At 49.5% G+C, this 13,552-nt stretch overlaps 1 protein-coding gene across 4 annotated transcripts in view; it reads left to right on the top strand.

Moving 5' to 3' along the window:
* LOC139376757 (BAH and coiled-coil domain-containing protein 1-like) overlaps positions 1-13,552 on the top strand; it is a 70,813-nt gene that overhangs the window by 29,577 nt on the left and 27,684 nt on the right. For all 4 annotated transcript variants that reach the window (XM_071119658.1, XM_071119656.1, XM_071119657.1 and 1 more), the window contains exons 3-9: positions 1,023-1,172; positions 4,631-4,747; positions 4,895-7,096; positions 7,329-7,625; positions 7,791-7,940; positions 9,141-9,334; positions 12,269-12,608. In XM_071119658.1, coding sequence (XP_070975759.1) covers positions 1,023-1,172; positions 4,631-4,747; positions 4,895-7,096; positions 7,329-7,625; positions 7,791-7,940; positions 9,141-9,334; positions 12,269-12,608 — 3,450 coding nt within the window. The remainder of the gene's footprint in view (positions 1-1,022; positions 1,173-4,630; positions 4,748-4,894; positions 7,097-7,328; positions 7,626-7,790; positions 7,941-9,140; positions 9,335-12,268; positions 12,609-13,552) is intronic.

Genomic DNA, 13,552 nt, shown 5'->3' with positions numbered 1-13,552 from the left:
TGATTTCCAGGACATCGATGTGTTGTGTGTGTGTGTGTGTGTGTGTGTGTGTGTGTGTGTTTGTGCGTGTGTGTGTGTGTGTGTGTCCGTCCTCTATCTGAACCCCTGTGATGCAGCGTGGGAACCTAACCTCACACACATCTGGAGTGTTTTCTAGGATGGCCACTAGTTCACAGTTAGTACAACCGTCAAGGCAGACAGACAATTGTCTTCCGGGGGAGAGAGAGTTGAGAGAGAGACAGAGAAAACAACAGTCTGGTATGGGAAGTCATGTCTGGGTTTCTTTAAACAGCTTTCAGGTTTTACCCAGAAATCAGGTTTATTATGACTGCACTGAGCCGAGAGAAACTATAGACGGTAAATAGTATGGCTTCTCCTTTTAGATTGAGAGGGTGTGTGTGTGTGTGTGTGTGCCTGTGTGTGTTTGCCCCAGCTGTAATAACAGAACGCCCCCTGTCCCGCCTCCTTGTCCACAGACCATCGCCCGTTTCCTGTCCCCTTCAGTCTCTTACCCCCTCCTCACATCCCATCCTATCACATGATTATTGACCCTATTCTGTTCAAACACTGTGTGTGTGTGTGTATGTGTGTGTGTGTGTGTGTGTGTGTGTGTGTGTGTAGAGACAGCAGCTCAGATTAAAAGCAGTTGAGAGTTCTTGTGGTTGTTTGGGTGTTTTGTAGTGGTCTGACTGTCAAGGGCGTGACTGTGTGTGTCTGTGTGTCTAGTGCGCGCGCCCGTGCCTGTGCGCGTGTGTTTTTGCAGGCATTGTGTGCCACAGACTGTTGTGGCTATTTTGTCTGCCAAAGGTTTTGAGCAAGGTTAAACGGTGTTTCTCTATCTATCTCTCTCAACACAAGAAGCTTTACAAGTAAAATAACTTACATTTCTCTCTCTCTCTCTCTCTCTCTCTCTCTCTCTCTCTCTCTCTCTCTCTCTCTCTCTCTCTCTCTCTCTCTCTCTCTCTCTCTCTCTCTCTCTCTCTCTCTCTCTCTCTCTCTCTCTCTCTCCGTCTTTCTCTCAGGTGCGTCGTTCATGGGCTCATTCCTGGCCAGCAGTTTGGGCTCTCCCCAGTCTCACCCATCTGGCCCCCCTGCCTCCCCTTCATCGCCCTCCTACAGGGGAGTACCTCACTCCAGCGCATCTCCCATCTGGTTCCCCCACTCACATGAAGGTAAGACACACACACACACACACAAACACACACACACACACACACACACACACACACACACACACACACACACACACACACACACACACACACACACACACACACACACACACACACACACACACACACACATACACACACACACACACACACACACACACACACATACACATGCACACACCAGGCTGTGTAAGCCTCGGAGTGTTGCTGTGTAAACAGAAACGTGACTGGTCCCTGTTTCAGCTCAGAGCTTCTTTAAGGCACATAATGACTCTGTCTCTATCTATCAGACCTGGGATTACACTCTCTGGGAACAGGGAATGGGAGGGTGTGTGTGTGGATGTGTGTGTGCATGCTTGCTCACTCTCTCTGTTGCCCCACTCCTTTCTCTCTCCCCCTCTCTCATAGTCTTTCCCCTCCCCTCTCATCTCTTCTCTCAGCACCGTCTCTCCTCACTTACCCCCCGCCCTCCTTGTGGGTATCAGGAGTGTAGCTTCAGGTTTCGGGAGCCCCTATACCCCGTCGCCCCCCTCTCTCAGACCGCAGCCCCGCCCTCAGGGCCCCTCTGGGCTAACCGACCTCCAACGGCCCCTTCCTGCTACACACACATGCACGTGTTTTGTGTCTTCTGGAAGGGTGCACCATGTCTTCTTTTGGCTGTTAACCGTTTGCGGTCAGAAAGAGTGGTTGTCTCAGTTATCTACCCCAGTCAGGTGTGTGTGTGTGTCTGTGTGTGTGCGTGCGTGCGTGCGTGTGTGCGTGCGTGCGTGCGTGCGTGCGTGCGTGCGTGCGTGTGTGTGTGTGTGTGTGTGTGTGTGTGTGTGTGTGTGTGTGCGTGCGTGTGTGTGTGTGTGTGTGTGTGTGTGCAGTTTCAAGGGGAGATGAGCTAAAACAGATAACACAAAACAGAATGCTGTTTTCAGCGTTTCTCAACTAATCAACGACGGTTTGGAATACTAACTGCATGCGTATATGTGTGAAAAGGTATGTTTGTGTATCTGTTTATGCATGTTAGTGTAGGTAGGTGCAGATATATACTGTGAAAACAGCATACTAGTCAGAGAGAGGGAGAGTTGATCATGTTTTCTTGTTGTTACTGTAAGACTGCCTGGAGCTTATTTGGATTGAATTGAATTCATAGAAAGAGTAAAAGAGAGCGGAAGTGTTGAATTGTGAGGGCAAGACAGTGAGAGCAGGAGAAATACAGGGAGAGGGAGTGGGGAGAAAAAGAGAGGGGGCAAGAGAGTGAGGGGGAGAGAGCGAGCGGTGAGAGAGAGAGGAGAAAAAGAGAGAGGAGATAAAGAGAGAGGAGAAAAAGAGAGGGGGAGACAGGAGAAAAAGAGAGGGGGAGAGAGGAGAAAAAGAGAGGGGGAGAGAGCAAGAGGGCGAGAGAGAGGAGAAAAAGAGAGGCGGGAGAGAGCAAGGGGGCGAGAGAGGAGAAAAAGAGAGGGGAAGAGAGAGAGAGGAGAAAAAGAGAGGGGGAGAGAGCGAGGGGAGAGAGATGAGAAAAAGAGAGGGGGAAGAGAGAGGAGAAAAAGAGAGGGGGAGAGAGCGAGGGGTAAAGAGAGGAGAAAAAGAGAGTGGGGGAGAGCAAGGGGGCGAGAGAGAGGAGAAAAAGAGAGGGGGAGAGAGAGGAGAAAAAGAGAGGGGGAGAGAGCGAGGGGGAGAGAGAGGAGAAAAAGAGAGGGGGAGAGAGAGGAGAAAAAGAGAGGGGGAGAGAGAGGAGAAAAATAGAGGGGGGAGAGAGCAAGGGGGCGAGAGAGAGGAGAAAAAGAGAAGGGGAGAGAGAGAGGGGGAGAGCGAGGAGAAAAAGAGAGGGGGGAGAGAGCAAGGGGGCGAGAGAGAGGAGAAAAAGAGAGCGAGCGAAAACGTTTGTGAGTATCAGACGTATTCCTCTCTGTGTGGCTCACCTTTGATGTGTGTGTGTAAGAACACGCACGCTCACACGCACGCATGCACACACACACACACACACTACAAATGATTGTTTTGAAGAATCCAAGCCAGGGAGCACCAGTAGGCAGACTGCCAGCTGGCCCCAGTCCAGAGAGTGAAGCACAGCCAGTACAGAGAGGAGAGCCTGGACACACACACACACACACACACACACACACACACACACACACACACACACACACACACATGCACACACGCACACACACACACACACACACACACACACACACACACACACACACACACACACACACACACACACACACACACACACACTCTGTAAAGCACCTGTTCTTGTCTTCCCTGTTTCCCATGTGTTCTTGCTTTTCCTTCCTTCCTTTCTTCTTTTCTTATCTTAAAGCTCTCCACTCCCGTTCATTTTGTCCTTCATCTTCCATCCTCTCTACATCCATCTTCCCTCTCTCCTTATTCTCTCACTCCTCTACTCCAACTCCCTACCCTACAGATGAGAGTTTTTATTGACAGAGTTCTCAAACTGTTTTGGTGTGTGAATGTTCTCACTCCGTATCCCCCCCATTCTTGTCCCCTGTCTCCTTCTCCTCCATCTCTCTCTGATCCCCTTCTCTCCTCCCCTTCCTATTCCCTCCCTCTCCTCCCCCCTCTCTCTGTGAGGTGTATCCCTCACCATTAGCCTATGACTGCCTCTAGATGGCCGATTGGTTAATTGTTGCCATTTAGATGAACTGGTTGTTAAAAAACACACATATGCACGCACGCACACACGCACACACACACACGCACACACACGCACACACACACACGCACACGCACAAACACAAACACACTCACACAGACACACCGAGTGGGAGCAGCATGTCAGGCGTGTTGGTGGTTTTGTGCGTCTGAGGAATGTGGAGGATGAGTTTTATGGAGTGCTGTTTACTTTGGCCACCACCGTTAAACTGTTAACTGCTGTCAATTAACCGGCCGGCAAGGACACTGTGGGGCTTGAAACCAGCTGGGAAACCAGTTTGGGAAAGGGCACAAACTGACACACACACACACACACACACACACACACACACACACACACACACACACACACACACACGACTATTTACCTCCCGCTGACCCCCTGGGAAGAACTGTGTGTGTGTGTGTGTGAGAGAGTGTGTGTGTGTGTGTGTGCGTGTGTGCGTGTGCTTGCGTGCGTGTGTGTGTAAAGGCGGGTTGAAATGGGTTAAGGGCACCACTATTTGTCTTGGATGAGCGTCCTGAAGAGAGAAACACAGGCTTGTTTTGTATAAGCAAAGTTCATCCTGAAAAATACTCAGTTCTTGTCAGTTACACTCTGTTATGGTTGTTGTCACCGCTGTGTCCACTGTAAATGATGGGGATAATCATGTTGGGGCCATTTAATAGAGGTCTTGTGGTCAAAATGACATTGAATTTCATTGAACTTCTCTCTCCCCTCTCCATCCTGTCTCTCTTCCATCCGGTCTCTCTCTCTCCTCTCCTCTTTCTCTCTCTTTCTCTCTCAGGGTATCCCCGTTATTCAGGAGGTCTGACCTCCCCCTTTCTTCCCATGAGCCACTTGGATCACCATAGCAACAGCAGCGTTCTCTACGGACAGCACCGATTCTACGACACTCAGAAAGGTGTGTGTGTGTGTGTGTGTGTGTGTGTGTGTGTTTTTGTAGCTACAGAACCACTTTCTGTATTTTGCAATTTTGTAATTTTGTAGTGAAATGCCAAATTAAAACCATTTTTATACATGTTTTTTATTTGTTTTTTTCTCTTTTCAGATCATTTCTATCTGAGAAGTCTGCCATCCCAGCCCCCTCTTCTCTCAACCAATCACAGCCTTCCGCCACTGTCTAGGACCGCCCCTGGACATCCTCTGGGGTCCTGCAGCAGGGAAACAGACTCTGGGGAAGGAGGAGGAGGGGGAGGGGGATCCCAAAAGAGCTCCAAAGAACCGGGGATGGTGGAAAAGAGTGTGTCGAGAGAGAGATCCGGCAGCAAAGAGAGGCCCCAGGAGAACAAAGAGCGACATCATCATCACCACCATCAACATCAGCCTCATGCGCTTTCTCACCCCCACTTCCTCCCCACTCACATTGGTGAGGAGGACCACAGACACAAAACCCCCAACCTGCCCACGGAATACAGGGACGACTCCGCAAAGCATGGAAACGACCCCTTAAACCAGGGTGCCAAACACATGACCAACTGTGCACAACTAAGTAAACTATCCAATGGAGACTCTGGGTCTGGGTCCAAGGCTGCATCCCTGAACAGCTGTGGGGGTGGAGGTGAAGGGGGTAACAGACCCCAGGGGAGTGGTAGTGGGGGGGCGAGACGATGCTCCAAGGAAGGGGGCGTGAGCGGGGAAATGAGGATAAGTGAAACTGTCCCCTCCTCCTCGTCAGACTGTCTGCGTCGAGCAGCCATGATGGGACCCCACAACCCCCATGCCATGGCTTCCTACTCCATGCCTCCTCCCCCTCCTCCACCACTACATATGGGGCCTGCTGTGGGAGGGGGCTGGCTGCACCATCCTCACCATCCCCATCACCCCCACCCGGAGTTCTACTGCCCCCCTCCCCCTGCCCCCCTTACCCTCACCCCCCCTAAAGACAGAGGATCAGGGAGGGAGGCGAAAGGCTCTGGCCCTACGTACGTTCCCTCGGTCGGGCCTTTTGGGGACATGGGGTCCCCTGACTGCCGTGGTGCTGGAGGAGGAGTGGGTGGAAGCGGAGCTAAGGATGTAAAAGGGGCAGAGAAGAGCGGAGGAGGAGGAAGAGGTGGAGGGTCTAGTGAAAGTCTTCATTCTCTTCTTAATCCACATCATCCTCAGTCTAGTAACTGCCAGAGGAAGCCGTCGTCCCAGACGCAGCAGCCCCAGCCCCATCAACAGCAGCTGGGCTACGGCAAGGCAGACAAGCCTCCAGACTGGAACCAGAACCACAAATACAACCAACACCACCACAGCCAGAACAACCAGCCCAAATCCCAGCCTCAGCCCCATACCTCTAACCCCCAGTCCCACCACCCTAACCCCAAGCCTGGGCCTCGCTCCTGCAGCCTAGAGGCCTCTTCTTCCAGGGGAGACTTGGAGGTCCTAGAGGTCCACCGGCCCTCCCTGCCTCTTGAAGCCCAGAGCGCTTACCCCGGGGTTGGGCACCATGCCACCAAGACTGGGCCCTACGCCAGCACCCCGCCCTTCCGGGACTGTTCACACTCAGCTCCTCCTGAGGGAAAGGGGGGGTCAGGGGGGAGAGCCCAAAGAGTGGGGCAGAAGGTTGCTAGGATAAAGCACCAGCAGCACAGTAGTCATGGCAGCGGGTCGGGTTCTGATGGATCAGGGACTGAAAGGGGGAGAGAGGGGGGTAGGCAGAGTCAGAATAAGAATGGTGAGGGTGGTGTTGTCATGGGGTACGGGGTTCAAACGCCCTCCACACTGCACCCTTGGGGGGTACTGAGAGGTCCTCAAGAGGACGAGAGGAGGATGTCCCCCCACACAGAGTCCTACCCCGATAACAGGACTCAAAACCCCCATGACCAACAGCAGTCTATGACATCGCCTCACCCCTCTCACCCCCACTCCTCCCCCAACCCAGAGGGAGAGAGCAGCGCCATGAAGAACCTAATGAACTACAGTTCGCAGCAGCCTTTGCTGCTCTCCCAGAGGAGTCCCTTCGGGGGGCTGGGCTGCCTGAAGCAATGCGGCGAGAAGGGAGTGAAGGGGGGTAGACCCAGCGCCCCTCAGGATCCCCCCAAACAGCCCCTACCCCCTAGGAGAGGGTCCACCAGCGAGGGGGAAAGGATGGACGGAGGGGGAAGAGGGGGGAGGGAGGCGGGGGAGACACACGGGGAGGGGGAGGTGCGACAGCCCCCTGTGGGTATAGCTGTGGCGGTTGCCCGGCAGAGAGAGCCCCCCCAACGCCCGTCTGATACCCCCCCAGGACACAGCCGACAGGGCAGGGTGCTGCCCAGCATCAAAGGTGAGAGCTGGATCTAATGTATCTGTATGTCTCTGTATTTATGCACGCATGTTAGTCTTAGCTTCAGTATTGGAATGTTTTTTTAATGTTTTTTCAACTCTTTCAACAGCTGCGTTGTGTTTAGAAATCTGGCATGACTTATTAAGAATTATGGCATTGCTAGGCTAGCTTTGTTTAAGGGTTACCAGATCTGCTTTCTAAACCCTCTCTCTCCCGCTGTGTGTGTTGCCAGGTATGTCTCGCTCTGTGTACCCGCTGGGCCGGGAGGCAGAAGAGAGGAAGAGGATGACAGAGGAGCAGCTGAGCCTTCATCACCTCGACCGAGACAGAGAACTCCTCATCAGGGAAAACAAGGAGAGAGGGGAGTTTGCCAGGATCCACCCATCCAGCAGTTGCCATGGTGACCTCACCTCTCACCTTCTGGTGCCCGGCGGGGCCAGCCAATTAGGTGGAGACCCTTCTGCTCATGCCCACCACCATTGGATGCAGCGGACTGGAAGTCCCTCCCTCTGGATGGGCCATTCATATGGTGAGCTGAGCATTCTTGTTTTCCTCAATACAGTTTCCCCACAGACCATGACAAACACTCGTATTGTTGTGCAGCTGTCTTTACACATGGATCAGGAAGTGTGGAAAAAACATGTTGAAACAAACTCAAAGTTCATGTTCTAATTTTGTGTTTTCTCTCTCTCAGGTCTGAGCCATGCAGCTCTGCACCAGAGTATGGGCCCAGGGTTCGGCCCTGGCCTGCCCAGCCCCCTGCAGCCTGTCCTGCCTCTGTCCCAGGACCCCTCTGGCTCCCTGGTGGTCCTGCCCTCTGAGCCTGGAGCACACCACCACCTGGGTAAGACACACAAACACACATGCAGGCCACACACACACACACACACACACACACACACACACACACACACACACACACACACACACACACACACACACACACACACACACACACACACACACACACACACACACACACACACCCAGCCAGTTAGCCGGCGCTGAAGATGAACCTCCATTAGAATGGCTTGCATAATGCTTTACACTCAGAGAGGAGACATTAGAATATCTGCTCCCATTAACAGAGCCATAAAACACAGAGTCTCTGACAGAGGGACTTAGCCAACCATTTTACTATGATTAGCTAATGATACTAAAATTCAGGGAGAGAGATGGCACCGCTTCTCATGGTTCAGCCACAGAGAGAGAGATGCAGTGTGTGGGAAGAGTGTGTGTTGGTGTGTTCCTATGTGGTGGAGTTTGGTGGTGTGTGTGTGTGGTGTGGTGGAGTCAGATGGTTGTGGTGTGTGTGTGTGTGTGTGTGTGTGTGTGTGTGTGTGTGTGTGTGTGTGTGTGTGTGGTGTGTGTGTGTGTGTGTGTGTGTGTGTGTGTGTGTGTGTGTGTGTGTGTGTGTGTGTGTGGTGTGGTGGAGTCAGATGTTTGTGTGTGTGTGTGTGTGTGTGTGTGTGTGTGTGTGTGTGTGTGTGTGTGTGTGTGTGTGTGTGTGTGTGTGTGTGTGTGTGTGTATGTGTGTTACTGCTCTTTTGCAAACAGGCTGTGAAATGTAATTATCTGCCTGCTCCCTTGCCTCGCTCCTTAGGAGTTCCTACAGAGAGTGGAAGTGCATCCACTGAACCCTTCCCCAGGGAAACATAAGCCCACTCAGGCTAATCTCACAGAACAAAGGTTCCCAGCGACGGCAGTGGCAACCACAAAGGGGTGGGGCATATGGGAATGTATGTCTTGCCATGCACATAAAGACACCACCATGAGAAATTGAGAGATAAAGAGAAAGAGAGAGGGAGAGAGTGATGTCTGAGGCCACACTGATAGAAATAACACAGCTGCTTCCACACACCCTTACTCTCTCTCTTGCTCTCACTCACACACACACACACTCTCTTACTTGCGCTCTCTTTCTCTCACACACTCAGTCCCTTTCTGAAAGTAAAATTCAATCACGCTTTATCGATTTGAACAGAACAGACCGAAAATACCACTATCAATACCACTATCTCTCTATCTCTTTCTCTCTCTTTAGATGTGATGGACCAGTCAGCTCTGTGGCCCTCGGTCTACGGAGCCCGAGGTCCCTCCCCCCACATGCAGCATCACGCTGTTTACTCCCGTTCGCCGTTCCTACGGCAACAGGAGCTCTACGCCCTTCAGCATCAGCACCACCAGCAACAACACAGGGCCATGGAGCACATGCATCGGCAACACACACTCTCACAGGTAAACACACCCTCGATTCACAGGTAACACACACTCTCTCACAGGTAACACACACACTTTCACAGGTAACACACACACTCTCAGCACTCGTGTGTAACTTTTCATGGAGAGAATACTCTTTAACCCAGTGACTTTTGCTCCCATTTACGTTAGCCAGATTTCCCCCTTGACCATGATCAACACTTGTATTGTTTAACAGTATGCACACATATATTAGGAAACAACATGTTGAAACAAACCCAGAGTTCATGCTTTCACCATTTTCAGCATATTCAGTTGTAGACTGTTGATTCTCAACCACAAGAGCCAGAGATGTTTCAACACAGAGAAAGGGGAAACCAGGCCATTTTTAAAGAGAAAGCATTTTGTCAAGAGACAAAGGATCTTAGCAGACTGCCAGTGACCTTTGGCTGGCTGAAAATGTCTGTACTAGCTTGTGGCATTCACCCAATAAACCCCATTGTGTTCCTAACATGATGGTCTGTAGTGATGCACGGGCTGACTCATAACCCGCAATCCACGTGGGTCATGAGATATTGTGTGGATGAAGGTCGGGTGGGTGGTGGGCGGGTTGAATAAAGAGGGGAAAAAACATGAAACATGCATAAATACAGTGCCAGTCTCATTCCAGGGTTTTTCTTCATTTTTACTCATTTCTACATTGTATTATAAAAGGGAAAACATCAAAAATATGAAATAACACACAGGGAATCATGTAGTAACCAAAAAAGTGTTAAACAAATCAAAATATATTTTATATTTGAGATTCTTCAATGTAGCCACCCTTTGCCCTGATGACAGCTTTGTAAACTCTTAGCATTCTCTCAACCAGATTCATGAGGTAGTCACCTGGAATGCATTTCAATTAACAGCTGTGCCTTGTTAAAAGGTCATTTGTGTAAATTCTTTCCTTCTTAATGCGTTTGAGCCAATCAGTTGTGTTGTGACAAGGTATGGGTGGTGTACAGAAGATAGCCCTATTTGGTAAAGAACAAAGTCCATCTTATGGCAAGAACAGTTCAAATAAGCAAAGATAAACAACAGTCCGTCATTACTTTAAGACATGAAGGTCAGACAATGCAGAAAGTTTCAAGAATTTCAAGTGCAGTCGCAAAAACATCAAGCACAATAATGAAGCAGAGGATAAGAAATCGCAGCTCAAATAAATGCTTCACAGTGTTCAAGTAACAGACACATCTCAACATTAACTGTTCAGAGGAGAATCAGGCCTTCATGGTCGAATTGCTGCTAAGAAAACATTACTAAAGGACACCAATAAGAAGAACAGAGTTGCTTGGGCCAAGAAACACAAGCAATGGACATTAGACTGGTGGAAATCTGTCCTTTGGACTGATGTGTCCAAATTTGAGATTTTTGGTTCCAACCGCCGTGTCTTTGTGAGATGCAGAGTAGGTGAACGATCTCTGCATGTGTGGTTCCAACCGTGAAGCATGGAGGAGGAGATGTGGTGGTGTGGGGGTGCTTTGCTGGTGACACTGTCAGTGATTTATTTAAAATTCAAGGCACACTTAATCAGCATGGCTACCACAGCATTCTGCAGGGATATGCTATCACATCTGTTTTTCAATGACCCAACACACCTCCAGGCTATGTAAGGGCTATTTGACCAAGAAGGAGAGTGATGAAGTGCTGCATCAGATGACCTGGCCTCCGCAATCACCCAAACCTCAACCCAATTGAGATGGTTTGGGATGAGTTGAACTGCATAGTGAAGGAAAAGCAGCCAACAAGTGCTCAGCATATGTGGGAACTCCTTCAAGACTGTTGGTAAACTATTCCAGGTGAAGCTGGTTGAGAGAATGCCAAGAGTGTGCAAAGCAGTCATCAAGGCAAAGGGAGGCTACTTTGAAGAATCTAAAATCAAAAATATATTTACATTTGTTTTAAAAAATGTTGGTTACTACATGATTCCATATGTGTTATTTCATAGTTTTGATGTATTCATAATTATTATACAGTATAGTAAATAGCAAAAATAAAGAAAAATCCTTGAATGAGTAGGTGTGTCCAAACTTTTGACTGGTATTGTATATAATTCTTGTGCATTGAGATTCTTCTTTGATTACTTGTATCTTGTGTTGGTACGTAGCCCAAGCCTAAACTATAGAGCCTAGCTGTAGTGCTCCAAATACACGCCAATTGCCAAAAAGCTTTTGGGAACATGGGCAGAAAAAGTTAATGTTGATCCACTGAGGCAAAAAGTACAATGTCAGAGTATAATTCAATAAGAGGAAAGCTGCGAAATAAATAGAAGGAGGGCCAGAACAGTATTCTAATGTTTGGGAAAGATTTGGTGAAGTGGCAAAAGAGGATGATAGCAGTGCCGGCTATGTCATGCGTGATGATTGTGAGGCACCATGCAAATTCAAAGTCACAAGACCGGACTGTAGGGAACTGTAGGCTACTGTTCAGATGGGTTAAATGGGTGGAATATTAGCCTAACTGAAATCTGGACACTGACTGTAGGTCTATAATATTTCACATAACCTAATATAATATTAACTCTTGCAGAATAATTGTACAACAAATGTGAATTTTTACTCTGGAACAGGAGTTTTTTGAAGGAATATTGCATTTTCTCCCCGGTCCCTAAATGTCTTTGCTGCAGGAGGGAAGCAGAGATGAAAGAGGAAAGACAAAACATACTTTACCGATGTCAACTAGATTGAATCATTCATTCAATCGATTTATTACATTATTCTGGTACGCAAGGTTTTTTTTGTCTTTTAGGGCAGTGTTTCCCAAACTGGGACCTGGGGTTCCCCTGGGTGCACGCGTTGGTTTTTGCCCTAGCACTACACCGCTGATACATATAATCAAAACTTGATGATGAGTTGATTATTTGAATCAGCTGAAGGAATACAGTATGTGGCTATTCTTTAAGGCTCTCGTTTCCCCCCCACCTCCCTACAGAGGAAGGCAGAGGACACCACTATCACCATTGACGACCCTCCTCTCCACGACACTTCGAGAACCTCCCGTGCTGCTAAGCCCTTCTCCCATACCCCTCCCTCCAAGACCGCCCCACCCTCCCAGGGGGTGTGTCCCAGCAGTCGCCAAGCACCCTGCTGCAGCTCCCCTTCCAGGAGAACACACCCCCAGAACCGTTTAAATCCCGCCCCCAGCCCTGCGGCTGCAGCCCCTAGATCCCCAGCTCTAAGCCCCGCCCCCTCACACCTGTTGAAAGGAGCGGAAAGAGGGGAAAGAGGAGAGGGGCAGCCGCCTCAGGATTACCCACAATCCTTAGAGCCAGGTGAGTTTGGATTGATGGACTGATGTCTGAGCTGTATGTTTCCTGGTGCACTCTGACCCTGTCACACGCAAGTAGCCTACGAACTTTATCCCCACTCTCCCCCATTCTTCATTCTACTCACAAATATGCACCACACTGTGACAAACACTTGAGCTTTAGTCTCTGGCACGTTCTCTTGCACTGTGTCTTTATTTCTGATATAGTATTCATCAACACCAACTAATAAACCGAGAGACACATAGCAGTCTTATCCCTGATTCCCTCTGCTCTGTGGAGGAGAGAGGAGAAACACTGGAACATTTCATCAGTTCCCAAGGTTAGAGTCTGTACCAGCCTCCATTTACTACTGAGATTGAGGAGGAGGAGGGAGGGAGAGGGAAATAGGAGGAGATAGAGCGAGAATGTGTGTGAGAGAGAAAGCGAGAGGAGTAGAGGGAGAAATAAACATTTATATAGAATTGGTGAAAGAAGGATATGGAAAAAAGAAGGAGAACAGATAGTAGCAGACACGTTGAGAGATGAAGATGCTGCAGGAAAGATAAGAATCCTTGGTCTGTGAAGCCTGTTATTCTTTGATTCTGCGAAGAACGTTTGAAGCAAGGATGGACCCTAGTCTGTGTCTTTGAGTGCGTGTGTGTGCGTGTTTGTGCATGTGTGTGTTGAATGTGTGTGTACTCTATATGAGCGAGGTCAGAAACATTTCTGATAGCCCCTCCTTATCCTTCAGAGGTCCTTGAAAGACAGCAGGCGGAAGGATATGCATTCATCTGGCGGCGTTGTCAGGGGGCGGAGGGATACCATCAATAACAGAGTTGTGGGGTGACAGGGTCGGCACTGCAATCCCAGCCAGGCAGCAGGGTGTCATCAATATCCCCTACACATACACATGGACATATAGCCTAGATGCACAAACTGCTGCTGCTGGGATGCCCTATTTCTTACTG

The sequence above is a fragment of the Oncorhynchus clarkii genome, chromosome 20 (genome assembly GCF_045791955.1).
Source record: "Oncorhynchus clarkii lewisi isolate Uvic-CL-2024 chromosome 20, UVic_Ocla_1.0, whole genome shotgun sequence".
Taxonomy (NCBI): domain Eukaryota; kingdom Metazoa; phylum Chordata; class Actinopteri; order Salmoniformes; family Salmonidae; genus Oncorhynchus; species Oncorhynchus clarkii.
The sequence above is the reverse complement of the archived record's forward strand: the minus strand, read 5'-3'. Positions and strand labels throughout refer to the sequence as shown.